At 41.7% G+C, this 27,470-nt stretch overlaps 1 protein-coding gene across 3 annotated transcripts; it reads left to right on the top strand.

The window, feature by feature from the left end:
- Positions 1–91: 91 nt before the first annotated feature.
- LOC130258666 (organic cation/carnitine transporter 2-like) lies at positions 92–27,267 on the top strand. Of its 3 annotated transcripts, XM_056502249.1 has the most exons (10): positions 94–577; positions 9,038–9,141; positions 11,655–11,809; positions 13,162–13,333; positions 14,277–14,403; positions 17,815–17,915; positions 20,723–20,937; positions 22,177–22,359; positions 22,780–22,915; positions 23,468–27,267. In XM_056502249.1, exons 1-10 carry the CDS (start codon positions 185–187, stop codon positions 23,553–23,555), a joined length of 1,674 nt encoding a protein of 557 aa, XP_056358224.1. In that variant the 5' UTR covers positions 94–184; the 3' UTR covers positions 23,556–27,267. The 3 variants fall into 3 exon arrangements, with proteins under 3 accessions (XP_056358225.1, XP_056358226.1, XP_056358224.1); XM_056502250.1 differs by lacking the exons at positions 11,655–11,809; positions 14,277–14,403 and having other exon boundaries at positions 92–577; XM_056502251.1 differs by lacking the exons at positions 22,780–22,915; positions 23,468–27,267 and having other exon boundaries at positions 92–577; positions 20,723–20,947; positions 22,177–22,353.
- The last annotated feature ends 203 nt before the right edge of the window (positions 27,268–27,470 follow it).

Below are 27,470 nucleotides of genomic sequence, written 5' to 3' on the forward strand. Positions count from 1 at the left end.
CCGCCGCGCCTCCGCTCGGAGCTCCGGGCCCGCCCCCGCCGGGCCGGCGCCACCTGCGCGGGCTCGGCCTGCAAACCCCACCCCCGGCCCGGCCCATGGCGCTGGGCCGCGCGGAGCGGGCCGGCCGCTTCCTGCCCGCGCCACACCGACCCGCGGGCAGCGGCGGCCGCAGCTCGGCCGCGCCATGCGCGACTACGATGCGGCCACCGCCTTCCTGGGCGAATGGGGACGCTTCCAGCGCCTCGTCTTCTTTCTGCTCAGCGCCAGCATCATTCCCAATGGCTTCAACGGCCTGTCCATCGTGTTTCTGGCCGGCACGCCCGAGCACCGGTGCGTCGTGCCCCGCGGGGCCAACCTGAGCGGCGAGTGGCGCAACGCCAGCATCCCGCTGGAGCTGCGGGGCGGGCAGGAGGCGCCGAGCCGCTGCCGCCGCTACCGCCTGGCCGCGCTCGCCAACTTCTCGGCGCTGGGGCTGCGACCCGGCTCCGACGTGGAGCTGGAGGCGCTGGAGCAGGAGCCGTGCCTGGACGGCTGGGAGTACAGCCGCGATGTCTATCACTCCACCATCGTCACCGAGGTGCGCGGGAGCGGGAGGGGCTCTGGGACAGCCCCGGGTGCCGGGCAGAGCCGTGGGGTTATCGCGGTACCGGTACAGCGCCGCCGCGTTCCGGGGTTTGTGCCGGCACATTGATCTGCACTTAAACCTGCCATGACGAGTTTGTCTTGAGGTCTTCTGTTCACTTTCGTTTGCATAAGAAGGAGGAAGGAAATTTTTGTTGTGGGGGTGGTGAGACACTGGAGCAAGTTGCCCTGGGAGGTTTTGGAACCCCAGTGTTCAAGGCCAGGTTGGATAAGGTCTTGAGCAACCTCGTCTGGTGGGAGGAGTCCCTGCCCATGGCAGGGACTAGATGATCTTTAAGGTCTATCCCAATCCCTTAACATTCTTTGTTTCAATAATGAGCTTCCAAGTGCAGCGAAACTGTTTCCTTACACAGCGAAACTGGTCACTGTGTAAATGCTTCTTGGTTCATCAGGTATCTGTGCAAGGGCTGGAGCATGGTGAGCACTGCGTTCAGCTTGCTTGGTGTGACAGAGTTGTCTCTGAACTCTGGAGATTAGCAGCGTTTGTTTTCTTTCTTTAAAAAAATAAAGGTGGTAGAACTCATAGAATCACAGTGGTTTAGCTTGGAAGGGGCCTTAAGGAACATCTAGTTCCAACCCTCTGGCATGCGCAGAAACACCTTCCACTAGACCAGGTTGTTCCAAGCCCTGTCCAACCTTGCCTTGAACTTTTGTAGGGATGGGGCGTTTATAGCTTCTCTGGGCAGCCTGTGCCAATGTGTCACCATTCTCACAGTTTAGAGTCATCCTGAGTTGTGCAAACTGCATGGGTTGGGGAGCCCTGTTTTGATGCTTTGTTCAAAGGACCCTGAACTTTGCCATGTGCCTGCATTGCCTCTTTTTTGGTCTCTGTGCGCACCTGCTGGGACAGGTCATGTTTTTATTTGTGCAGGTATACCACTTGAATCAAGTCTGGGCTGTGGGCAACTAGTCAAAGGTAGAGCTGTGCTTATTGTCACTCTGGCTTCAGAAGAAAGCTGTCCAGACCCACAAGAGCAGGTTGACTTAAGAAGCAAGGAAATGGATTTTGAGAAGTACTTTTGAGGAATACTTGAGTTTCAGTATAAGTATAGGCCTTTTTCAGAAGGCTTACAAAGTTTGTACAGTCCCATTGCCTGGACATGAGTTTTATGAAGCTGGAACTCCATAAAAAAGTCTGCCATGATTTCTCACTTTGCAAATTGGGTTGTGATGCATGTTTGGGTAGTGATGGGTGTGAGTACCAAATGACCATAAGCTGATCTGGGCACAGAGGACTGAGGTGACTTGGGGAACATGGAAGAAGAGCCATGGCAGCACAAGGGAGGATTGGAAATGGGGACACAGGAGTTGTTGGAAACTCAGTCAAGAGTTTGAATGATTCTGACAAGCAGCACAAGGCACTGCCTCATCTGTTTCTAAAGAATTGCAGTCTTCCTCGAGAGGAAAGCTGCTCAGAATTTCTCAGCTCCAGTCCATGCTGAAATGCACTGTTGTGAAAGGCTGAGCACTCTCAGGGTGGTGTAAGGCACCTTTTGCATCTTCTTGGGCAGGCCCCTTTCACAGGCAGACACATGGCTGTTGCTCTGAGTGCTGTGCTGGGATGGTTTTCCTGGCTTAGATTTGGAGCTTTGTCTTTAGACCTTCACTCAGCTTTGGCTTGATGTTAATTAAAATGTCTTGAGCTATTGCAGTATCATCAAGGAGTTTTACAATCTATAAGAAAAGGGATCTGCTCACGCAGTGCAGAGACTCAGCAGCCCTGACACGCTGTGTGTGTGACTTGGCAGATGTCCCGTGTCCGTGGGAGGCAATGTTTGTCTGCCCAGGCATCGTGCACTGAGGCAGCATTTTTTTCTCCTCTAATATTAATGCTTCTGAGAGAGTTTTGCAAGAGTTGTGGCCTTTCACACACTTACAGGTTTTCAGTGTTTAACTTGTTTAATTTCTTGTCTTTGTGGTACTGCTTTTATGATTAACTAATCTTGTGTTTAGTTGCATATCCCTAACTTGTTGAATAATCATGAGGACCTTTGTCCCAGATTTCCGTAGCTGACACTGGGAAGGGGGAGGGGGATATTTTTTTAAAGAAAGGTTTTTGCTGAATCTCTCATGACTTTAGAAAACCTTGTTTATGGTTCTGCTTTTCAGGGGAAACTTAAAACATTCAGTTCTCTCCCACTTGAAGAGAGACTTTCTTTTCTCACAGACTGACAACAGAAGGTTGTTATTAACCAGTCTGCAGTATTTAACCAGCTCCAGTGTAACAAAATCCCTTTCTGTCTTTTACTTTTTGAAATGCTGTAGCTCAGGACATAAGAAGGGCTTTATTTTGGCTTAAGAACCCAACTGTGTCATTCTAATTCCTCCATAAGTCCTGTAAAAAATTAATTTAGGAGTAGTGAAAGTTCATGCATGGTAGTAAAAGGACTAAACAGGGCATAATTAAGGGAAAAGATTAGCTTCTGCCAGTCATGGCTGTTATGGGGCTATACAGAATAACTGGGAGTAGAATTGAGAAGTGAGTTAAGGACATGAGTGCACTAGAAATATGATATAATGAAGTGTTAGATGATACATCAGTCACAACATTTTAATTCACAGAAGAGTAATTCTTAAACAGTGAACCATAAACAGATGCTGAGTTTTGGTTACACTTATTCATCCTCAGCTTCTAAAAAGGTGTTGCATTGTTCATCAGTTTGAAATCGGTGCAGGTGGTGTATGCCACATTTGCATGGTTGTGTCTCTTTTGCTATTAGCAAACTTTAGGGTCTGTTGGCTTTTGCAGAGAAAGGATGCACATGGTGGGAATTGCCAGGTGTCCAGAGGCTTAACACAGGGCTGGTGCTGCATCCTGTGTGGATGTTCAGAGAGAGAAGGTCCTGGGCAGAGAGGAGGGCCCAGAGGTTTCATTCTCTGCACCCCAGGGATTCAAGTGTCCTGCTGTGCTGTCAGCCCACAGTCCCTGGAGATGAGTGTGTTATGCCAGGGCTTCAGGAAGCAAGGGGAGACTGCAGCAGTGATATGTGGAGGACACAAATGGGCTCTGTGACACAGCTGGTTATCCAGAGGTTTCGATGTTCACCCTGTTGGAAGGCAGAGGGATGTATTGTTTCACTTTGCCAAAATAAAACACAAGCTTGTGCTAGACATTGTAGTTTATAGAGTCATAGAATCATAGAATGGTTTGGGTTGGGAGGGATCTTAAAGATCATCTACTTCCAACTCCCTTGGCATGGGCAGGCACACCTTCCCACACTATACCAGACTGGTGCAGGTGTGGAGCCAGCAGCTGAATTGTAAATTAACCCTGTGTCATCCAGGTTCAGCTCTCACCTAACTCTTCATTAATGTTAGTCACCTCCATTATTTATCATCGTTTAAAACAGGTGCTTATTTTTTATTGTTGTAGGTTAATATCTGCTTATCTTTGTGGCTGAAGTTTTCATAGTCTTAACTTCACAGCCCCAGGAGCTGAAAAAGCTTTTTGCAGTTTTACAAAAGCTTGGTGTTACTAGTCTTGTCAGAAGAAGGAAAAGAAACTCTGGTTTTCATTTAATAAGTAAATATAAATGTCTAACAGATATACAAAGATATTTTTTAAATGCTGGGTTTTTCAAGGTGTGATTTAAAAAGCACATCATGCAGTAGTGCTCGGAATTGTACAAAGTACAGGTATCACAATATAATGTAAAATTAGTATTGTTCAAGAGTAATAGGCCTGCAGTTGATATTGTTAAATGGAAACGGTGTTTTAGAGGTACTACAGACAGTTAGTGACAAGGTAAAATTCCCTTTATGTCGCCTTTACTCTTAAATTCAAACTCACCTCTGGTGATGGCAGTGCCCTCTTTCGTTTTCCTTTCCCGTGATGTATGGGGAACTGTTCTGTTTTTGCACTGGAATTGTAAAATATTTGGCAATTTCCTTCCAGTTTTGTGCAAGTTATATCTCTGTGAAAATGTAAAACAACTAGAGGAGGGAAAATTAAGCAGAATGTTTCTTGAAAAAGACCAAGAAAGACTTCTGTTTGCTTTAGATAATAAGTTTCAGTGTAACATCTAGACCTTCTAAGTATTTGGAATATACAAATGTGTTTTTAGAGGAAAGGGTGTTTAATAACATTCACTGCTCTTAAGGAAACAGATAGTACTTGTATGGATATAAACAAAATCAGATTCAGAATAAAAGGTTGTCATTACTTACTTATGAGACTGAGATTTTTTTGAAGAACCTGCCTCCACTTGCTGAGAGAAGCAAGTGGAAGGAGGGAATACGAGATACTGGCCTAGCTTCAAAAAGTCTTGCTAACATGTTGATTTTTAAAAAGAAAATATTAATATATGGAACTAGCCACTTAATTTTTCAATTATCCATGTTATTCTCAGCAAGACAGGAAAAGAGCTTAAAAAAATAAAGGAATGGGAAGACACAGTATCTTGTAAAAATTGTTTTGCCTATCAGGCTTTTCCTTGTAGGACAGGAGTGTAACTGGGTGTGGCTCTTGAAGTTTTGTATTTGTCACAGTCCAGCTTTGTTTAGGGTTCTTGTAATGGCATTAGGGAAGGGTCTTGAGTTTGTGTGAGGGAGGAGATCTGATGGAGTAGTTTATAGAGTTTTTATTCTTCTCAGTTTTGTCACTGGGCTTGGTTTTCTAGCAGGAGATTTGAAGACACGGTTCTAGGCAGCTGGCATGTAAGAGATTAAGCAGAATTTAGAAAGTGTTCTCCTAGAAGGGTGTGTAAGTGATGACTGTAAGTGTCTGGGGCTGTTTAATACTCAGGCCCCAGACCTGTAATTGAGAAGCAACTGCTTCAGTCCCTGTCCTTTTTGGTCCCCTTGCCTTTTAACCCAAGCTGTCCACATTCCTGGCCATCTCCATAGCCTGTCCTCTTTCTCCCATCCCCACTTCCTAGCTGTCTTCACTAATGACTGGCGTCAGCCAAGAATCTGCTTACGGAGGTGCATAGGCACACCTTGGCTTACGCTGAGTGTGAGGCTCCTGAAGGGCATCACCCCAAGCTGATGTGAATTGCCTGGGCAACAGAAAAATCACAAAGTATCTATAAGATGAGTAAGAAGATAAGTTCAAACTGCAACAGAGGATGTCCTAAAGTTATAACAAAATAGATCAAGAATGCTCTGTTCCATTGCATACCAGTTGAGCAGCTCGGTGCTTCACAACATCAGCAGCTGCTCTTTGAGAACAGAGTGGAAATGTTTTTCTCCTGTTTGAAGCCCAGGTACCTTGCCGAGGTTGACCTTATCTTGTTCACAAGATTAGGGGCAAAGGCTGTTACAGCTAGCAGGCTAGTTCAAAAGATACTAAGAAGTGAAAATAGCACATGATTTTAGAGCACTAGGTCATGGTATGCTGTGTCCAAACAGCACTGCCAGCAGCAGAGTTTAATTAGTAACTACTCCTGGGACAGCTGCTCTTTGCTATGCTGATTTTCTAGCAGTGATGCCTTGGTGATTTCCTCTTGGATAATGTGCAGCTGAGGGAAGAGTATGGTTGCAAAATGGTTCTGGAAGGATGATGCCATCATCACTGACAAGCAGTATAATAAACCTCAAAGGTGTGTCATTAATAAGTTGAAGACTTTGACATTTATCTACTGGGGCAAAGGGTAGCAGACCTTAAAATACCTTTGTTCTAATTGTTGTGCTTCTGTGGAGTCTGTAAATAACTGGTATTGTACAACCAAGGCAGTTCTACTTTGGAAATTTGATGTTGAAGTTCACTTTGGTTCCTGGTTCAAGTGATCTTCAGCATGACAGCTCCTCACTGTGCTTTAACAGTGAGAGGCCAGAAAAACAAGCTGGTAATCATTGCCGCATTTGAATGCCCAGTATGTTTCCACCTGCCAGTGCAAGAAGGTTTTGGCAGAGCTGTACTAAACATTTTAATACCCTGAACTTTTCCAAGAAAGGTCTCCACCTCAGTGATCCAACGAAAATGTTTGTTATGGGACACGAACATGCCAGTGTCTGTAAATCCAAGTGTTGTGCAAGCCTTGTGCCAAAGTGCAGGGTGTAGGACAGATGAATAGAGATGGGGGACTCAGAGGCACAGGGTGATAGGCTGGAAAGTAATGACCTATTTAGTAATGGTAGACTAATCACCAGGATAGATTTTAGTTCTGTTGTTGAGGATGTCTGACTGCAGTAGTTGATACAAAAATAAATTTTTGTGAGTAGACAAGTCTTTATAACAGCAGGATTTGTATTTGTGGTGTTTGTTTCTCTGGTAGGTGTTATCATATAAAGGCATGTGATAACCACTGAAACCTTTGGCCTGTATGAATTATAAATTTGATAGCAGTCATTTACTGGTATTTCCAAGTTGCCAGGTGTATTTTACTGAAGCTTCCTAGCTGGCTTAGCCTCTGTGATCATGACAGAAATGCTCAAGCTTTCTTTAGTCTATAATAAAGTATAGCTTTTGTTGAATAATAGAGTTTTGACTATAAATGTTAATTATAGTTCATAATCTAAGTGATGTTGATAACTATAGTAAGTTCAGTTCCTTACCATGAGTGGGATACATTTGTTAACACATTAGTAAGGTGAAGTTCTGGAAGGAACTTCTGCAATGATGCCTAATTGATGGTGTTGGTGGGATGTGCTGGAGCACTGCCTGAAGTGCAGGTGCTGTAAGGCTGGAAAGGCCTGGGAGAGAATATTGAGGGTTGTGAAACCTGATAGAAGGAGAGATTTTTTCAGACATAAAACCACAAACAGGTTTATCAATGGAGAGGTTATAAAATGACCTGAATACAGTTACAAATTGGAAAAAAGTGCATATTGACCTTTAAGATAATAATTGTGGTGACTGTCTTATAAGATAATATAAGGGCTAGCAGCTAAAGTTAGACAGCTGATGGGAGTGTAGCCTGTGTGAATGACCATAATTCATCTCTGGAACAGTTTCCAGTTCTAATTCAAAACTGGGTATTATTCCATTAAATAAATGATGGCCCAGTTGCATTTTGACATGGGAATCTGGCAGTGGAAGGCCATTGCTGGTGTTGTTCATTCTGTGCATAGTTTTAAGTGATCCTCCAGCCTTAAAATGTGGACTAGGATGTAGTTGACTGTCACTAGGGTGACTGTTAACAGGCTGTGAGATTACTGGAGTCAAAGGCTTAGTGCTGAGGAGATGGGGCTGGTAGACAGTGAAACACCAGCATTCCCACGTGGGGGACTATGGGTGAGATAGGTGGGGGAGTTGGAACACACAGCAACTGCTGTGTGTTTATTATGAAGCAGATCAAAGCATTGAAGAGTGTTCCCTACTTGAAAAAAGTATATTGAATTATTTGTAACTGGGGGACAAGGAGAATTAATTATTCAGGTCAGGGTGAATATTTTCATTTTGGCCTTTTTAATACAGATTAAAACCTAAAATTTTCCATTGCTAAAACATTAGAAGGGGTCTTTGTTGGGGGGGCGGGGGCGCTGTTTGAATAACTAAGCTCAGGAGGGTTTGGTCTCACATCAGAAGCATCTACTGCCTTCCAGTTCCTCTCCTGCAGGGCTGCAGCACCTGCCCTCTGACAGCAGGTACTGGGAGAGCTCTGGGAAACTGACTTTATGTCCTTCAGTCAGAGCATAGCTCTGAAGGAGGGGATGAGGGATCCCTGCTGGGTTTTGTCCTTTCTTCTAATATTTACACACCCAGATAACCAAAATAGAACTAAAAGTCTTTTAATAATAGTTGTTTATGTAGATGGAAAAATAACACGAGTGCTGTTTCAAAAACATCTGACTGAGCTGGGTAGGATCTTGAAAACTATTGAAGACTTTATTTAGTAAATATTTTCTTTTATTCCTAATTTTTGTTTTAATTTTGGAAATCTTTGTTTCTTAGGTGTATATTTCAATTTGTATTTCAAAGATTCTAATTGAGGTTAGATTCCCAGTGAAGAATGTGCAGTCTCTTGTCTCTCAAAACCATATTAAAATGTAATAAAGAGGCTTTTTCCTTCTACAGTTTTTCTTAAATTAGGAATGTGAATTTTTAATGGGAAACATTGCTACATGGAGGGATATCAGGTTTGGGAACTATTTACAAGGTCATGTAGTGACAAGGAGGAATGGCTTCATACTGACAGAGGGCAGGGTTATATTGGATATTAGGAAGAAATTCTTCTCTGTGAGGGTGGGGAGGCCCTGGTACAGGGTGTCCAGAGAAGCTGTGGCTGTCCCATGCCTGGATAGTTCAAGGCCAGCTTGGATGGGGCTTGGAGCAACCTGGGATAGTGGAAGGTGTCCCTGCCCGTGGCAGGAGGTTGGAATGAGATTAAGGTCCCTTACAGCCCAAACTATTCTGTAATTCTGTTCTCACTCCTTCCAAACCCAGCTCAGAAGAGTTTAGGAGGGAGGGGAAATCCTGTTTATTAAAAGACTTTCCAATTCTCTCTCCCTGCAGTGGAATCTCGTATGTGACAACGACTGGAAGGGACCCCTGAGCACCTCCCTGTTCTTTGTGGGTGTCCTGCTGGGATCTTTCATCTCAGGACAGCTCTCAGACAAGTAAAGTATATACACCAGAGCTGCTCTCTCTTTGATGCTCATTTGTAGGCATTTCTTGTATGTCAGCTTTCCTACTAGTCTCTTTCTGCAGCTAATAACATGTCTTTGTTCTGTGACTGGCTAACCTGAGTGTACACAGAATGTGTAGAAAATGTGCTGAAATAGAACAGAATTTTAAAACATTGTTAGTAGGTGTTAGTCACATCTGTTTCTTGCAACGAAATCTCTGCTGTAAACTGTTTGGTTTTTTTATGCCAGAAAACAGGTGTAGGAGATAAGTTTTGCCTGGAAAAATCTCATAAATGACATTCTCTTCTATTTATTTTGGATTCTGTTCAGAGGGATCCCTGAGGCTTTTTCCTTTTTTTTTTTTTTTTTTTTTTAGGTCAAATTGGGATTTTTTCATCTTATAAACAGCTATAGCTGCTGTTTCTCATCATCAAATACAGCATTTAAGTCCAATGATCTGTATTTGTGGAAGCATAAATGCTGTTCAGCTGTATTCCAGAGAAGCAATTCTTGCTAATCAGTACAAACATTAAAAAAAAGAAGACATCATTAATTTTTGTGATGCCAACAGTTGTTGGCTCAGTTTTTCTGATTCTCTCCCTGGAATTTTCTGTGCAATGCATTGTGTGCTGTCCTCTGGATTCCCTGAGAGCAATATGTGGTCCTCTAATTTGCTGATACTTGCAAAGTTTCTGTTTCATTGAAACATGATTTTGTGGCATCATTTAGGGCTTTTCCATAGTTTCCTGCCTATCAGGTTGGAGCAATCTCAAGCTTAGAGACAGCGATCTTTAAAAATTAACCAGGCCTTGTGTACTTCTCTCCAAAGATATATGCCATGGTTTTTTTTTCCCAAAAAATCCCTGAGCAGGCCAGTGTTTGCTCTCTCTCTCTCTCTGTAATCCTGCCTTCTGCCTTGTTCCTCTCCTCACAATCCAGCTCTTTTCCACAGTCTTTACACTCTCAGTCACTTCACCCTTGTTTGCAAGTGTGAGGTCCAGCAGTTTCTCCCTTCCAGCTCCTCAGGCATCTGTGTTAGGAAGTCATCACTAATGAGCTCCAGAAACCTCCTGGGTTTTGTCCTTTCAGTGTGTTCTGGAGTGTTCAAAGCCCTTATGCTGGCTGGTGCCTTTGGACATGAGGAGGTTTCCTGTGGTGCTCTGCAGCAGACTTTTTTGTGTTTGCTTTTTTCTGAGCAGTTGGCTGCAGCAAACACCTACCACCCATGTTGGCCTCCCTGCTAGTCCCAACCATGATCTCAGCTGGCTTGTCACTCATCCCCAGGCAGAGCTTCATTCTCTTCTGCTGCCTCCCCATGTGAGAAGTGATTCCCCTCCTCTGGGGAATCTCTCACCACCCTTTCTTGGCGCTGCTGCTTCAGAAGGTTCAGGTGCTTCTTTCCAAAGAGCTCCTTGTCTGGTACAAGGATCCTGAGTGTCTCCTGTGGTGACTACCCAGCAGGTGAACCTGGAGCTGGTCTGGTGCCAGAATCCATGAGCTTCCTACCTTCACACTCCTGGAAGTCTCCTGCTGCTCCTTGCCATGGTAGCAAAGATCCTCAGCAGGTGCAGGTGAGGAGCCGTCGATGCAGCCCATGCAGTAACCACTGAAGGACAGCAAGCTCATGGTCAAGAGCTCCTTTTCTCCATGAGGAGAACACTCCAGCAAGGCTGCCCACAGAGTTCTGCTGCCTGCAATGAGCCTGAGACATGAAGGTTGACAGAATATTTGGGGGTTTCAAGTAACAGCCTGTTCTTTGTGTGTTGTGACCCACCTGATGGCCACGACACCAGCAGCAGAGCTGCAGGTCAGCACGGACTCTGGAGCTGTGAAACCTGCACTCAGCACATCCTGTCCCAACAGCGTGGGGCTGCCCTGGGCCAGGACACCAGCAACCACTCCTGCAGCAGCCTGATGGGTTGAGTTTAGTCTAATTTCTTTTCTCTTTGGTTTTTGGATTTTTAATACTTCATCGGGAGGTCTTCTAGAATCCCTTAATTTTGTTCATTTTTAAACCCAAGGGAATGAAGATTGTGGCATGGGATCACTGACTGCCAATAGCATCTTCCAAATCTGGGTTTTACCTCTCTTCCAGAAGCCTTTCTTCTTTTTTTAACATGATCTGTGTCATGGACTGTGTGCTTCTTGGAGGAGGAGAAGCATTGGATACTCTTGCATTTTAAGTAACTTGTTCCTGATGATTTGTTTCACTGCTCATCCTATCAGTAAGAAAGGCATAGTGTTCCAGCACATACTTAATGACAACTTAACTAGCAGCCCTTGGAATAATAATTTCTCTTGGACAGTGATGTTTTTAATGTGTTTAGAATAGTTGTGCCTGTGTTGCATTTCCTGAACCTCTGCTTTTTGCAGAAGTTTTGTATCTCCTTAAGTATGCATATAAGTAATTTTATTTTTCTGTTTCTGTAGATTTCATTCATGATGTTGTTTAATTATATATTTTTCCCCCTTCTCTTTCTTTTTTTTTAATCTGTCCATGGAAGGTTTGGCAGGAAGAATGTGCTGTTTGCAACTCTGGCAATGCAGACTGGCTTCAGTTTCATACAGGTCTTCTCTACCAGCTGGGAGATGTTTTCAGTGTTGTTTGTGCTGGTTGGCATGGGACAGATATCTAACTACGTGGCAGCATTTGTTCTTGGTATGAAAGTCCTGCTGGTCACTGCATGTGTCCTTTCATCTTGTGCTTTTCCTGCTCCTTTTCAGTACTCACTTAGGGTTGATTTGTTTTGCCAAGCAACACTGTTAAGAATGTGGCCTCACCATGCACGAATAACTTCTCTTCTCCTTGGAAGCTTCCAGTTGATAGAGATACAATTTGAACTATGGTTTACCATCCTAAAAGAGGCAAAACCCCAGAAACTGACTATTTGAAATAAAATCCATCTTCTAGTTGGAGAGATAATACATGTGGGACATGACTTTTTGGGGATTGGCACTAGATGATCTTTAAGGTCCCTTCCAACCCAAACCATTCCATGATTCTGTGATTTTTTTGGGGATTTCTGATGTCCATTTTGGGACCTAAATACTTGTTTAATTTAATAGTTGCAATAGAACCAAGATAGTAGGGTGATTTTTATAAAGTCTTCTTTAAACAGCCTATAGTAAAAATTTAAATTACTTTTGCTTTGTATACTTTCAATCTAAGACCATATTTAATCACAAATGTGAATGTGAATTACCTCATGAATCTGAGATTAAAAAAAAAAAAAAAAAATTGTTAATGTTGTTTACAGTAACCTCACTGTCCAAAGTACCAGATGGTGGCAAGAAATTCTTTTTGAGCCAAGGAAGGCTAGTTCTGGGGTGAAAGCAGTGCTTAGCTAACTTCACTGCACACAGCCTGCTGCAACTGCTGGCATTTTCTTTGATTTCCGTGAAAACAAGAAAGATTGTATTTTTTTTTCTGTCTCTTGATTTGCAGGTCCCAAAACATTTCAAAGGGGGGCACTGATCCCTGTTCATGCATTTAATTCCTCTGACAGTAGCCTGGTCATTGTGACCAACATGAATTCCATATGTCTACCCCAAGGGACTGTGAGGTTTTTTGTCTAAATTGTCTTTTAGAGGTAATACAGGTTGGAAACTTAGTTTAGGCACCTTTGAATTGTCTGGTCTCTCTTCATAAGCTGGAGAGGATTCTGGAGATCAAGCTATGCTTAACTGTTGAGAATGTCAAGTGATTTCAGCTCCTCAAGTAAAATATGGGATTTTAAAAGGATAAAATTACAGAAATATGACCTACATATTGAGCTACAGCAATGCTCTGTGGCCCAATTCTCATTCTTTTACACATATAATTAACTCCGTTGATGCAGAATCATGGCATGAAGCAGCTCTGTGGTGCCTCTCCAACTAGACAGCAGAGTGCTATATCCTGCATCTTTGCAGTGCGGTGCATTTCAAAGCCAATTGCTAGGGGTATTTTTATTAAGTTACTTGGTTGCTATTAAGTTAAAATGCTAATAATCCCTTTGCTGTTTTGAACAGGCACAGAAATCCTCGGCAAATCAGTCCGTGTGCTGTTCTGCACCCTGGGTGTGTGCATCTTTTACGCATTTGGTTACATGTTACTGCCTCTGTTTGCTTTCTTCATCCGGGACTGGAGGATGCTGCTGCTGGCACTCACCCTGCCTGGGCTGCTCTTCATCCCACTCTGGTGGTGAGTATAACTAACTTGAAAGACTTTAGTGTTTAGAGGGTCCTGTCTGAAGATTTTTAAGATGATGAAGCTAATGAAATTCAGGAATGGGTAGGTGAAGAATGGATGTTGTGTCCTTTACTCTCCCAGTTGTTTAGCTGTCAGTCCTTGGCACTGTATGTGACTAATGCCCAAAAACCCTACTCTTCATTTTCTATAGATTTCTGTAAAATTAAGTCTTGCACGTGCAAAGAGCAAAAAAAAAAGGTTGATAAAACTCATACTTCTGCACTGAAGTCCACAGGCTCTTAAGTATAGGTGTGAACTAAGGGCAGAAGGAAAAACCAGTTGTTCTGGGCATTGATAGGGTGACACAGATATGACAAAACTACAAAACAGTACTTGCACAGCTGTGGCATGTCCATGTTTTCTTCTGTAGTTGTTAAAATACTACTTTTGAGTGGCATGTAAAGCTGAAATAGTCCACGTGGTGGTGGTGTTCCTTCACTTACGGTAGCAGTTGGGTTTATGCTTCCATCTCAGTTCTTATGCAATCAAATGACTGGAGAATTCCGTTCTCTGACTTGCCTTTCTGTGACAGAATTTACAGTTACTAATTTTATATGTGTTAGCCTCTAAGGATATGCTTCTTAACCTAGCATGCTACTTGTGTGTTCACATTTCAGAATTTCTTAAATTAATCCCATACTTGGAATGTTTGGATTGCTCCTTTTTCTGAGTCACTGCTAATTCCTTCAGCACTTCTGAAATCAGTAAGGGCATATTAGTCTGGTCTTGTTCCTTACACTAGTCTGCTTTTGTAAATCTGATTTCTTTTGTCATTACACTAATTCCTGGAAGATGTGGCAAGTTTGGAGATCTTCCTGCCTGGAACAATGTATTGGTCCCTTCAGCAGTGCTGTCTATGGAAATGCAGCCTTGTTGTTCTGAACGTTCTCTGCAGGGTCATTCCGGAGTCTCCTCGGTGGTTGATCTCCCAGGGGAGGTTTCAGGAGGCAGAAGACATAATCCGAAAAGCTGCAAAAACTAATGGCATTACAGCCCCAGATGTAATACTTGACCCTAGTGAGGTAAGACTTGTTTAGCAGTCCAAGTCTGGTTACTTGTTTGCTGGACTTTACGTAAAGCAATTAATTCCATACAGATGAATGCAGTTATGCCTGCACTGCTTTATGTGCTTCTCAAGTGGGTGAAAGATCATAGTTTTCTGCTGGAAAGCACAATACTCTTTCCCTTCACTGAAATTTGCAGAGCCTTTGTGGTCCCATTCCCATGGGAATACCAGCATGCATTCTAACACAAACATATTTTTCATCCAGTTTACAGCCACCCTTTTTCCTTTTAAACTTTGTTTTTCAGGGGAGGATAATAAATTTGAAGTACCTATTGCTTAGTGAATTAAATATTTGCACCAAGCAGATTCTATGCTTATTCAGCCTATAATATAACTCTGTATAAGTCTAACACAGGGTTAATCCTGGCCAGTGACATTGGAAATACTATCATTCTAGTTCACAGTCAACTTTAATTTCTAATCCATCAAGGATTGGCTCTGCTGGACATGGTGGAAGCTTCCAGCAGCTTCCCACAGGAACTGTCTTTGTAGCCCTCCCAGGCCATGCCAAACCAATACAGTCATTTAAGTGAAAATACATATCATATATGAGTATAGTGTACTCATATTCTTTACAACACCTCTGTTCTGGGCTAAGGAGAATAAGATGCCATTGAGCTGTAGGTGTTTGCTACTGAGATTGAAACAACTTCTCTTGTGTTGAAGTCAGCTGAGGTGCAGACAAAGCTTGTTTGTTCAGACTTATTAGTAGATAGTAGGGCAAGCATCCTGGTCTTACTGGAACAGAGTAAGAATGCCAAGAAAATACACTCCTTCTGATACCTTTTCCTTGGGATCTTTGTTACAATACATCTTTTCCATTTTCTTCTTCTTTCTCATGCTGTAGCCGTGAAATCTCATCTGTTGCCAGTGCTGCAGCAGCAGAACAGAAAATAAGCTCTGGCTCCAACATCTGCCTGAGATCACTGTTCCTGGAATTTCTGTCTTGTTCTTAGAAAGAAACAGTGATGTGTTTGCTGTCTCTGAATGGGATTGGATAATGAAGGAGCAGAAGGCAGGGCCAAGAGTAGGGATTTTGTCCCAGGAAATGCTGGACAAGGGGAAATGCTGATGTTGCAGCAGAGTGAGCTGGAGAATGTGGTGTGTATTTACAGACATTAGCACATCAGCTTTCAAAAACTTACTAACTTGCTGACCAGCAAAGGAAAATGAGCTTGATAAACATGCATAACTCATATCTCTTTGCTTTCTAAGGCAAAAGTGGTACTGTGGCCAAAAGATCTGTGCAAAACTCCTCTGCATCAGCGGTGTGTTTACGCTGTTCTTGTGTCTGCTATCTGAAGAGCTGGAAAGCAGAAGGCTTACAGCCTCTGGAGGGTTTAGGGAGCATGTTTATGCTACAGAGATGTTCTGAGAAATCTGCCTGCCCCTTTGTCCTCCTGCATTTGGAATGTGTGTTTTGGATGGAGGAGCCTGTGCAGCTGGAGAGCAGCGATTTTGACTGCAGAGATTTCAAGCCAGTTGAGGTCCAGCAGGTGCCAAATCACAAACCAGCTGCCGAGCACAAATAAGGCCTGGTTGGTTTAGAGGGGATAGAAATGTTTGGATGATAAGTTTAATTTCAAACTGTCATTTTGGTTTCTCTGTCTGTTTCTCATAGCTTCTTGTTTGAGCCTGTCCTGGTAAAGATTATGTTGTCTGCTTATCAAGCTCTTACAAGGGAAGGACCCTTTTTCTCATCAACTGACTCTGAATTTTTTTTTTCCTGGTTTTGTTTTATGGTTTGCTTGTTTCTTCTTTGCTTTTTTTTTTTTTTATCTTGTTTTTTTTTTTTTTTTCTTCTTGTTTCTTGGCAACAAATAGTGGCAGAACTGGAGAATACTTAGGAAAGATCATGTGATTTATGAGAAAGGGCTATGAGCTTTGAAGTGACTACAGCTTGTGTGATACAAGTTTGGCTTCAGGCAGAGTGAAAGCTATCAAAGGTAAAGGACTATTTGCCTTTTGTAGAAAATGGGATTTATGACAGCAAGTACACAGAAATTTGGTATATACCAGACTGCTATTTCATTATCCAGATCTTCAGAACCAACTGTCACTTGGAAAGAATTTTCAAGTTATTGCAGAGGTTAGAGAAACTCCAAGTTGCTTTATCAGAGCTGATAGTTTTAAGCAATGGAATTTGTCCTCTTAAATCACCTTTTGCATATTTTGAGAAGTCTTTCCCTTAGTCCCCTTCTTTAGGAGTCTAAATAATGTCCTAATAAAAATTAATTTTTTTTTTTTACAGTCTTACCAAGCACAAAACTTGTTCTCATACTTTATGGATGAATACCCTCGCATTGTTTACATGGAAGTGATTTTATGTTAAGGGGCTGGAAAGTTTAATGGGGAAGGGAGACGTGTGTTGTCTTTTTGTTTATATTCTTAGAAGATAATCTCAAAAACAGACTAGATAATGATGGGCACTCTTCAGCTCATTAGCCAGTTTGTCTCAGTTTAAATACATTACTCTTAGGTCCAGCTTGAGTAGTCATTTACTAGCTCTGCCCTGCTGCAGTTTATTGCAGCAATTCTTGTTAATTGTTGCTTTGTCTACAATGGACTTAAAGTTTATCACTTTTTTTTCCTGGTATTTGAAGACTGTTCTGTGTCATTTAAGATGTCCTTGGTCTTCTGGCCCTTAGACTAAAGAAACACTCTGCTTTTTTTTCTAATGTCTCACCATCCTTGTTACTCTCTTCTAGTCTGAGTGCAGTTGATAGCCTGATTCTCCAGATGCAGTGCTCAAAACTGGTTGTAAGAACCTTTCCAATAGTGAAATATAAATCGTGAATTAATGCTGTTGCTTTTTAATTCAAGTAACAAAAAGCAGTTGTTCTGTGAAGCCTCAGGCAAAGAAAATTATTACTATAGAATCATAGAATGTGCTGAGTTGGAAGGGATCCACACAGTCCAACTCCTGGCCCTGCACAAGACACCCCAAGAGTCACACCATTTGCCTGAGAGCATTGTCCAAATGCCTCCTGGGCTCTGTCAGGCTTGGTGCTGTGACCACTTCCCTATAGGGAAGTTCCAGTGCCCAGCCACCTTCTGGGTGAAGAACCTCTTTCTGTTACCCAACATAAATGTTCCCTGACTCAGCTTCATGCAGTTTCCTTGAGTCCTGTCACTGGTCATGAGAGTTAAGTGTTTCAGTTTAAATTTTAAGTGACTTTAAATAAGAGAGGAGCTTCTACTTTCACAAGTAAGTATGCTCTTGCATATGTTTTGTTAGAAGTCAGGCATCTGTTTCGGCAAATCAAAATTCTGAGGTATAAGTTGGTAGTAGGACTTAGTTTCATAACAATTATTTTTACAGGAATTTAAAGTTCCCATGTTTTGTTTGTTGTTTGCTCTTTTACAGCTACAAGATGTAAATTCCCAGAAGCAGCAGACATACACCATTTTGGATCTAATGAAAACCCGAAATATCCTAACTATCACAATTATGTCAGTGCTTCTTTGGTAAGCAAGCATATTCAGGAGCATGTAACTTTAAATACTAAGGTATTCTGAAGAGATACAGACAAAAGCAGCTCAAAAATCAATGACTAGCTGGCTGAAACAACAAAATTGTGGTTACATAGGTTCTTCATTTTGATGACAGTGTAGAAACTCACCTAGGTTGGTGTTCCTTTCTGAAACAGGCCTTTCCTCAACTGAGTGAGAATCTGATCAGCTGGCAGTGGATGTGTGGGAATGCTGCCTGATCCTGGGCCTTGGGGAATGCTCTTCTGACTGTAACAGTCTTTTTAAGAGCAATGAGTCGTGCCCTACCCCCAGTCAGAGAACTTCTGCCCAGGGATCTGAACATGATGCCTTACTTAGGAGAATTTCTTTTGTATTGGCCCTTCAAGGGATAATGCTGCCTTTTAACTTCTCATCTGAGATTTCCCAGTGTTTTCCTGCTGTCTGCTTTGTCTACTTGTCATTTTCAGCTTGGTTTTCATTAGCTGAAGCCATACTTTATGCTCAGTTTGATTAAATGGTTGTTATTTTTTTTTCCTTTACTAGAAATCTCAGTAAAACTGTAAACAGAGGGTAACTTACAACCTGCCAGAGGCTGTACAAGTGTGGTTTAATTAGTGCATGTACCTAGTGACCAAACCAAGGAGGTCCCTCAAGTGCTTGGGAGCCAACTAAGTCTATATATTGTCTTTTTGAACAATGTTCCTGTGCCTTAGTGAGGCAGAGCCTCAGAGTTCAGTCCACTGACCTGCCAGCACATACAAGATGAATGATGTGGCATCCTAGGTCAAAGGATGATTTGGCTTATATTTAAGCCAGATTCTCTGGCCCATCACCAAGCAGGCCACAAACACACTGAGAAGGGAACTTGTCCAAAAAACAGCTCAAAAAGAAGAGTAATGTTGGTTCCTTGCAGAAATGTCAATAAAGTGTCTATATAATATCTTACTGCTCAAGCCCAGTCACTGACTCTCATGTTTGATTGGAAGTGGGGCTGCCCTACTCCTCATCTGCTTGGTGTGAGGCAGTAGCTCCTGGGCACAGCCAGTTTCGTGTCTGTGGTTGTAGAAATCAAAGGCAAAACCTGTTTGAACAGCATTTCTGGTAGGATGAAGCAGCTGAGAGAAACACTGGTGTGACAGTTTGTAATCCATTCTACTGGATTCAGTAACCCATACTGAAGGGCTTTTTACCACATCAAAAATCAAGTTTTATGATAGGCTGGAAGAGTCAATTAGGTACAGTTGACTTGCACAATCTTACCTGCTCCTGCAGAAAAGTATTCGGTTAGGTTGGGCAATTTTTTCACTATTCTAATTTGTATGTCAGTGACCTAATCTCCTTTAAATTAATTTCCCAATATGTAAAGATACAATATCTTGTGCTTCCTCACAGCACATGGTTTTCCAACTCATGGTATGCTGATGGTATAGTCTGTATCATGAATTAAAAGTTCTCACAAAAAAGGGCTGCAAAAGACGATAATTGCAGACAGCAATGTATCACCTTTACATAGTGCTGAGTGTTTTGTTACTTTGATTAAGTAACAGGCTGCTAAACTATTCCCTTTGCAGGGTTTGCACCAGAGATGAAGAAGTTTGGCTTCTTGGCACCCTAGGATGTGTAAATGAAGTTTTCCTACAAAATATATAACCATATTAAGGTTTGCCAGTGTAACGAGCTAAGGCAATCTGCTACTAAAAGGGAGTTCCAGCATTACAGTTTGTATATAAAAATAACTCCAAGGAGCACAGGGTGTGAAAAACACTGCAGAACTACTTCTGAGAAGAATGGCTCAGGGCAGGGCACCACAGCAGCGGGGGCTAACTCACAGCTGTGTCACTTGATACCTTCCCAGGTACACTAAGCAGTTTTATTTTAAGTGACTGGACCATGAAGGCTCTTCCAGTATTCAGTGAGGAGGAGGAAGAGTTACTCTTTTGTCAGTGGTGCCCTTGGTGCGGTGCAGTGATTTTGCTCCAGGTTCTGTTATAAGGTAGATGCTGGTAGAGATGAAGTTCCAAGTGTTCTGTGCCTCATGTTTGCACCTGAACATGTCCTAATCCACTGCCCATTATTTCCTTATTTACCACATAATACCTATTGGTAAAGGTTGACCTTCTCTACCCAGCCTCTCCCAAGACAGGGCAGAGTTTGTCTCCGAGGAGAGTTGTATATTTTCCTGGCCAGCTCTCATCTGGCAGGAAATTAAGAGGGTAGTGTTCCAGCCACCAAGCTCTGTCCTGATGCACTGACCAGCCCAGGCACCCAGCCATGGCAATGTGATTTGGCTGCTGTCCAGCCAGCGTGGAGCATGACAGAGAAAATCATGGGCTATTTGGCCTGCCAGGATGCCATGCTCCTCTTCTCTGACTTTATACAGAAAGCATGGAGCATAATGACCCAGAAACAATGCTCTCCACCCAGAGCTCCCTGGTAAACATAATGGAAAGCTGCTGTATGCCTCAGTAAAATTCAATAGTACAGACTTTCAGATGAAGGCTATAAACTATAGTAATGGCAACTACTGCATTACTCCAGTACATCATTGCTTTCCTCCTAGGGTAATATATTTTTTTATTTGAAATCAAGAGCAGTCTGAAAGATTAAAATCATCCACATGGTTTAATAGTTAACCTGCTGCTTCTGTAGTCAGCACTTCAGCTGCTTCAGAGGTGAACAAGTCCACCAGATGCTGAATTAGCCTTACACAGCCATTTCTTGCTTGATGGAAATGTGGAAGAGGTTCGTGGCAACCTGAGGAGAAAGAGAGATTTGTTTGACACTGCTATTGTTTCTTTCAGGATGATAATCTCAGTTGGCTATTTTGGACTTTCTCTTGACACACCTAACCTGCACGGAGACGTGTATGTGAACTGCTTCCTGTCAGCAGTGATTGAAGTCCCAGCCTACATCATTTCCTGGCTGCTGCTTCGCAGCTTCCCCCGGCGGTACTCGATGGCTGCTGCGCTGTTCCTGGGGGGCTGTGTTCTTCTCTTCATTCAGCTGGTGCCTTCACGTATGCAATCGTTAGTTGATCTCACATATGTATGGTGGGTGACGTGCAGTGCTATGCACGGGGCAGGTGTGGAGGAAAAGTGTCCTAAGGGTCTGAATACAGATACTTGTGTCCTGTCTTTGCCCTCTTCCTTGGCTCTTAGTGCTGCTGCACAAGGAACTGCCACAACACATCATTCAGATACAGTTTGAAAGGTGGATCACTGGCTTTGTGATCTGCTGGGATTAGAGTTCTAGTCCAGTTATGCCTCTAAACTACATCTCTGACAGGGTGTCCTCATAAGGTCCAGGTGTAAAACCAGGTCTAGACCAACCAGAATTTGGTAAGTGGAAGTTAGCAAAGGGCTGCAGAACTCACTTCCCAAACAGATATTGATGACTTTAGAGCTTGTTTAAAGAGTTACTTTCAATGGAGTCTTTGTGGAAGTATTTTTGATCAGCAGAGGTACTTGTTCTGAGTTGTTGTTGATAGTAAAAATAATGTGTAGCTACTGGAAAGGAGGGCCAAGTAGCATTTATTGCATCTCAAACCATATGTATTTTTAGTCCAGTTAGATTAATACAGCTATGGAGTCATTACTGATACTGAATATAAGGGGAGATGTTGTTGCCTAAGACTTATTTACAAATCAAAGATATACAAAAGAGAGAATGTGCAAGAACTGCCTTGCTTATTTTATAGGGGTAATATATGTGCTGCATTCCTAAGTTTGGTGTTTTTTTCCTCTGTTCTTTCAGTCAACTGGACACTGATATGATCTGTTTTGATTTTCAAATTTTAACTGTCCCAGTTTAAGTCAATCCAACTTCCTACAATTAAATTATTATAGCTAAGAGTGTTAATGAAACTAAGAATGTAGCTAAGAATGTTAATGAAAAAGCAGGTTTTTAGGAAACATAAAATAAAATAATTTGTTTCAAATGTTTTACTTTGTTCACTTTATTAGAAAGGGATATATGGCAGAGGTCTGGCCCCTGAAACCTGAGAGGATGGCTCTATTCTCCTTATTTTTCACTCAGCAGGAAACCCTGTTCTCAAAAGAAAATGGAAATGTTGACTTCTAGTAATTTGAAAAAAGAAACAAAAACAACATTATTTATGTTTGTGAATGTTTACAGGGAAAAAAGACACCAGATACTGGAGTTAATTAGGCAGGAGTTACACAAACACAAAGGAGCCTTAACTCCTCATGAACAATGAATTGCAAGAGTCTAAGTCTTTACTGTGTTTGCATTTCAGACATCCGTGCCCTGTCCATTCTGCTGGTGATGTTGGGGAAGTTTGGAATCACTTCTGCCTTCTCAATGGTTTATGTTTACACGGCTGAGCTCTACCCAACAGTAGTAAGAAACATGGGAGTTGGAGCAAGTTCCATGGCCTCCAGACTGGGCAGCATCCTCTCCCCTTACTTTGTTTACCTTGGTGAGTTAACTGCTCTGCTGGAGAGATGCTCCAGAGACTCAATTCTCTTGCCTCAGTAAGGAGACTTCTTACAGCTATTTATTGCCACTCTCTTGAGTTCCTACAGCCACATTTCTAACAATATAGGCTTTAAATGTCAGGCTGTGGTGGGGGTTGGTTGGTTTTGTTTTTAGTGAAAGCACAAATCTTGCACAGGTTAAGCCCTGTACCTTGGTACAAACATTACCACAGAACCACAGAATGGTTTGGATAGAAATGAACCTTAAAGATCATCTCATTCCACCTCTCTGCCATGGGCAAGGACACCTTTCACTAGGTTGCCCCATGTCCTGTCTAACCTGGTCTTGAACACTTCAGAGATGGGGCATCCACAGCTTCCCTGGGCAATTATCAGAGACTTAGAGATGATGTTTTTTCTAGGTGCCTATGATCGATTCTTGCCTTACATCCTGATGGGGAGCCTGACTGTGCTGTCAGGCATTCTCACACTGTTTCTGCCTGAAAGCTATGGTATGCCTCTTCCTGACACCATTGATCAAATGCTGCGGGTGAAAGGGTAAGTGCCACCTGATCTTAACACTCCTCTGCTCTGAGGAATGGACTTGCCTGGGTATGTCAGAGGGAGAGGCTGGTTTTGGCAGCAAAGGTAGTACTCTGTTGAAAATACAAAAACTTAGCTGAAGTCATAGTCCCTCTTCCCAAATGTAAATGTTCACGTGTACATCTCTCAGCTCCAAATTTATCATTTGACTCTGATGACTTAATAAAAGTTCATCTGAGGAATGCATTTTAAAAGTGTGTTGCTTTATCAAGGCATACAGATATGTTGGAGGTCCTGAAAGTCTCCTAAGTGCTGGGGAAGAGCTGAACTCTTCCAGTTTAGTTCAGCTGATCTAAAAGGCACTGAGAGCATTTGGCCTTTTGCCATGGCTCTGACTGAAGATTACATGTGAGCACAGACATGGTGTAAGAAAGGGACCTTTTCAACTGAAGTCAACAGGATATTAAAATTAGGAGGTTGCAATGTCAGACAGGACTCGGATTTTTTTTTCCTTAAGTTCTCTCATCTGTTTTTAAAGATTTTTTTCTTTCTTTCTTCAACCCCCAGATTAGAATACAGGCCTCCATCTAGTAGCACAAGGGATTCCAAGGAGGAAGAAGAAAATCCAGAGAATTTTAAAAGCACATCTTTTTGATGGAACTCCTCTATATTTCCTGATGGACTGAAAGTTAAATGGACTTTTCTTCTAAAATTTATTCTAGAAAGGGCTATTGGTAACACTTTATTTTCTGTAATTTTAACCTTATTTATTAATTTAAACACCATGTTCCTTACATTCTCTTTTTATATGAACATAAATATTCTGTAGCCTTCAATGAGATTTTTTTAGCCACGGTTGTGTTCATGCAGTAATACAATGGAGCAGAATCTGATCAATCCTTTGTAGCTTTACATCTATAGTTCAGCTGAAAGATACTTGAAAATTATTTCAAGGGCTGGCAGGGTGCCTGGATTCTTCAGTGAACCTCCTCCAGAGCTAATACTTACATCAAGAGGTTAAAATTGCCTGAAGAAAATTGCTCATTGCTTTTGGTTCCTTGACTTCTGTTTCTGGACAGGAAACTTATTTATTATAGTGAAGGTTTATGAGAATGTGCCTCTCTGTGGTCTTACTCAAATGACTTTTCGTGTGCTGAATTTGTTACCAAATTGAGAAAGATACAAAGAAAGATTTTGAGAATTCTAACCTGATATATTTTAACTCAGCATAGACTGAAAGGATTGTCTTACATAAAATATTTAGCACTGAAATTTTGTTCACAAAATTTACTTGATTCCAATGCTGGATTTCAACTGTACCTTCTTGGTGAAGTCGTTTACATCTGACCTTGGATGTTGCCTTTCTTTGGGCTGAATTTATTCTAAATAATGCAAATGGTTTCACCTATGTGTAAGGGAGAGGTGTTAGTTTGGGATTCTCCCTTTTCAATGTGTGGTGAAAGTTTAATGTGTAAATTGTTTTAATGTTTTCTGTGCAATTTGTATGATGGAAACAATTCTCCTGTCTTTGTTCTGTGGTTTTCCCACTCATGTACACATGCACACAATTAATATATTTAGTTGTAAATTTTTATGTTAATCATGCCACTGCATTTGACCTCATGATAGAATGTTCTGAGAACAAAATTCAGAATGTATCTCTGACCACTGGTTCTCTATCTTCACTTGTCAACTATATGATTGCTGTGAGGTCTGTTCATTCTAAGTTTCACTTGACTTTTGTAATTAGCAAATTGCTTTTAAATTGTTTTAAAAAAACCATAAATCTTGTTGACAGTCTGCCAAGAAATTGTTCCTTGTGCTATGGAAGTCTGGCATTACCTGTGTTTCTTTAGATATACAATATATATGTACACAGTCTCATTTGTGCAATGCTGGTTACAGTGTGACAAATGTGAGTGGTGAAAGGTTTCTCTCTAATGGCACTTGTGTTTTGTTCTGTCTCCTTAAATTTAGACAATAATAATAAACAGCCTAAACCTTTGTAGCCTAAACTCTCAGGGTCCTTACTCTACTGCAGCAGCTGGTTGGAGAAGTTTTGCATTTTCCTATGGGGTTTAAATATACTGGCTGATTCCAGTCTTTCATTAATTGATATCCCAAATTCTGATCTTGGTAACTCCAGCAATGGGACTGATGTGTACCTTGAACTGCTTGTCACAGGAAAAAAGTAGAAAATGCTGTATAGACTATAAATTTTTCCTAATAGTATCTGAAGCTCCAGGGTTTGCTTCACTTTTCCTGCATTTTCTCACCTCTTTATTTAGGATTTTAATTTATGAATGCAGGAGGGAGCTGACCAATGTCATCAGTTCAGAGAATGACACCGACAAACATAGTGCTGTCAGCTTTTCCAAGGAAAGAAATCCAAAGCTTAGGGCAGGTTCAGTGTGACTCCTGGTTAGTAGGTTGACAAGCCCTGAGCAGGCAGGTTTAAAATGCAGTGTGTGATTTGAGGCTGCTGCCAAAATTGAGAATCTGAATTTCACAAGCCTCACTACACATCACAGAGCAGCCTTGACATGAGCAAATACAGGAGTGCACGTAATAGCCAGTCCCCCTTGCCCAAAAACATGACCTGATTTGTTAGGCTTGCAGCCTTTTTGAAATACTCATTGCAAATATAAGAGTATGTTGTAAAATGTAGTATAGATAATTTTCTTTGCAAGCCTTATGTTTAGGAACTGGAACATTGAGAAGCAGCTTTTTTTGTGTGTGTTGTAGAAGAATGATCTGATAACCACAGGAATCGGAGGCAAAACACATTTAGCTGCAACTTCCTTGTAGTGAATTTGCCAATGTAAACAACCATGTCCCATAAGGCTCTTCCTGTAAACAGCTTCAAAAAATACCCTGAAATGTAAGATATGTGCTTGCCTGATACATGATTCAGTCCAGAAATTCTAGTCCTAAAGTGCAGTGTGCGTTTAACATCTAATTTACCTGTAATTTCTTACCCACTGTTTTATCAAAGTATGTGTCTTGAAAGAGAGACTTTTGTTCTTGAATATTTAAATATTTTGATGTTTACTAAAGGTTTTTATGAGGTTTTCTTTTGTTATTGTCAGTTTGAGGTTTTTTTTTTTAATCCAAATTGGGGAATTTCCTGATTGTGACTAATGTACATGAATCAATGGCAATCACTTTATGTCAAAAAAAAGGTTTTTTCCATTGCTTATGTTTTTAAAAACATAAAGTCTGAGTCAGAAATGTGGAACATGAGTTATTTTGTACTTACTGTTTTATCCTACTCTTTTCAATTTCAGCTCTAAGCCAAGGATCTTGTTCTAGTGGGTAGGCAGAATCCAGCTAAAAGGCATCTCCAAAAGAAACTGAAGGAATATTTTAATAAACGAGATATAGATAAAAGGACCTGATACAGTCATGGGCAAATCTTAAGAGTGCTGGAAGCAGATAAGATTTACAGCATAGAGTGTATTCCTGCAGAATAGGGGGAAAGTACACCTTTGGAAGAGGAGTTGTGATAAACCTGAGAGCTTGTGCTGTGGAGGAGGAAGGTGAAACAGACTTTGACATTCAGACTGACCTTAACCTGGGAAATCCTGCATGGTTTGGGTGGCTGTAATCTATATCACAGGAGCAATACATGTCACAGTTACCTGGTCAGGGAGGATTCCCTGTGGCCAGAGAACAATCACACTGTATATCCTCACCAAGGGAAACAGCATATGGCCTTGGGGACAAGGTTCCCTTCCTTTTCAGCTCTCAGGCTGACTCCTGTCATCACCTCAGGCATGTCAGATAATCCTGTGCCTTCAATTTCTTTGCTTTTGAGTGGAAATGCCATTAACTCAAAATGTACCACAACTACTTGTGATGTTCATGCTCCACTGTCAATAATGGTTAGAATCTCTGACTCTCCTGACAGTGAAGGTAATGCTCCCATAAGCATTGTTTAGTATTTCATCTTCCACAATGAGGCAACTTTGGCTGACTTCTGACACTCTTTTGTGAAGAGCTGTGAACTCCTCTTTCCAATGAGCATTTAGGATGGGTGGGTAGACAGGAGGGGGTGCATTGCCTGGGGAGCTGGACTGCAATACCTATTTCAGCATTTGCAGAATAGAACCTTATTCCTGGCAATTACAAATTATTTTCTTAAAACAGAATCGGCTTAGGGCCATAAAGCCTTACCTAAAAATGCTTTTGGGAGTACCTTAAACCAGTAATGGCCAGAGCCTTGTATATAGAAAGATATATAAATTTATTCCAAGAATGTAAATATTTCTAGCTGTACCTACATTGATTCTTGCTGTAGTTTTTTATAGAGAAATGCTTGTTATTTGTAAAATTAAGAATAAAATATCTGGAATGATCTTTAAAATTATATATTCTTTTTTTTTTTCCATCTTCATGTTTAGAAATAGATCCTAGTATCTATTGAAAGGCTGTTGGTATGAAGTTTCATTGTTTAACAGCCAGTCTGAGATCTCTTGGACTGTCTGTACCCTGGATCCTTGTGTAAGAGGTCTCTGTGTACATCCAAATAGTAACAGTCCTGCAGTGCCCAGGAGCCCAGCAAGAGGTG

Source organism: Oenanthe melanoleuca, chromosome 13 (genome assembly GCF_029582105.1).
Source record: "Oenanthe melanoleuca isolate GR-GAL-2019-014 chromosome 13, OMel1.0, whole genome shotgun sequence".
NCBI lineage: Eukaryota > Metazoa > Chordata > Aves > Passeriformes > Muscicapidae > Oenanthe > Oenanthe melanoleuca.

What these genes read in the sequence shown, in the direction of transcription:
- LOC130258666 (XM_056502249.1), top strand. Translation starts at nt 185, where the DNA reads ATGCGCGACTACGATGCGGCCACCGCCTTCCTGGGCGAATGGGGACGC. An exon ending in ACTCCACCATCGTCACCGAG is followed by an intron (nt 578 to 9,037) that starts GTGCGCGGGAGC and finishes CTCTCCCTGCAG; the next exon opens with TGGAATCTCGTATGTGACAA. An exon ending in ATTATGTCAGTGCTTCTTTG is followed by an intron (nt 17,916 to 20,722) that starts GTAAGCAAGCAT and finishes TGTTTCTTTCAG; the next exon opens with GATGATAATCTCAGTTGGCT.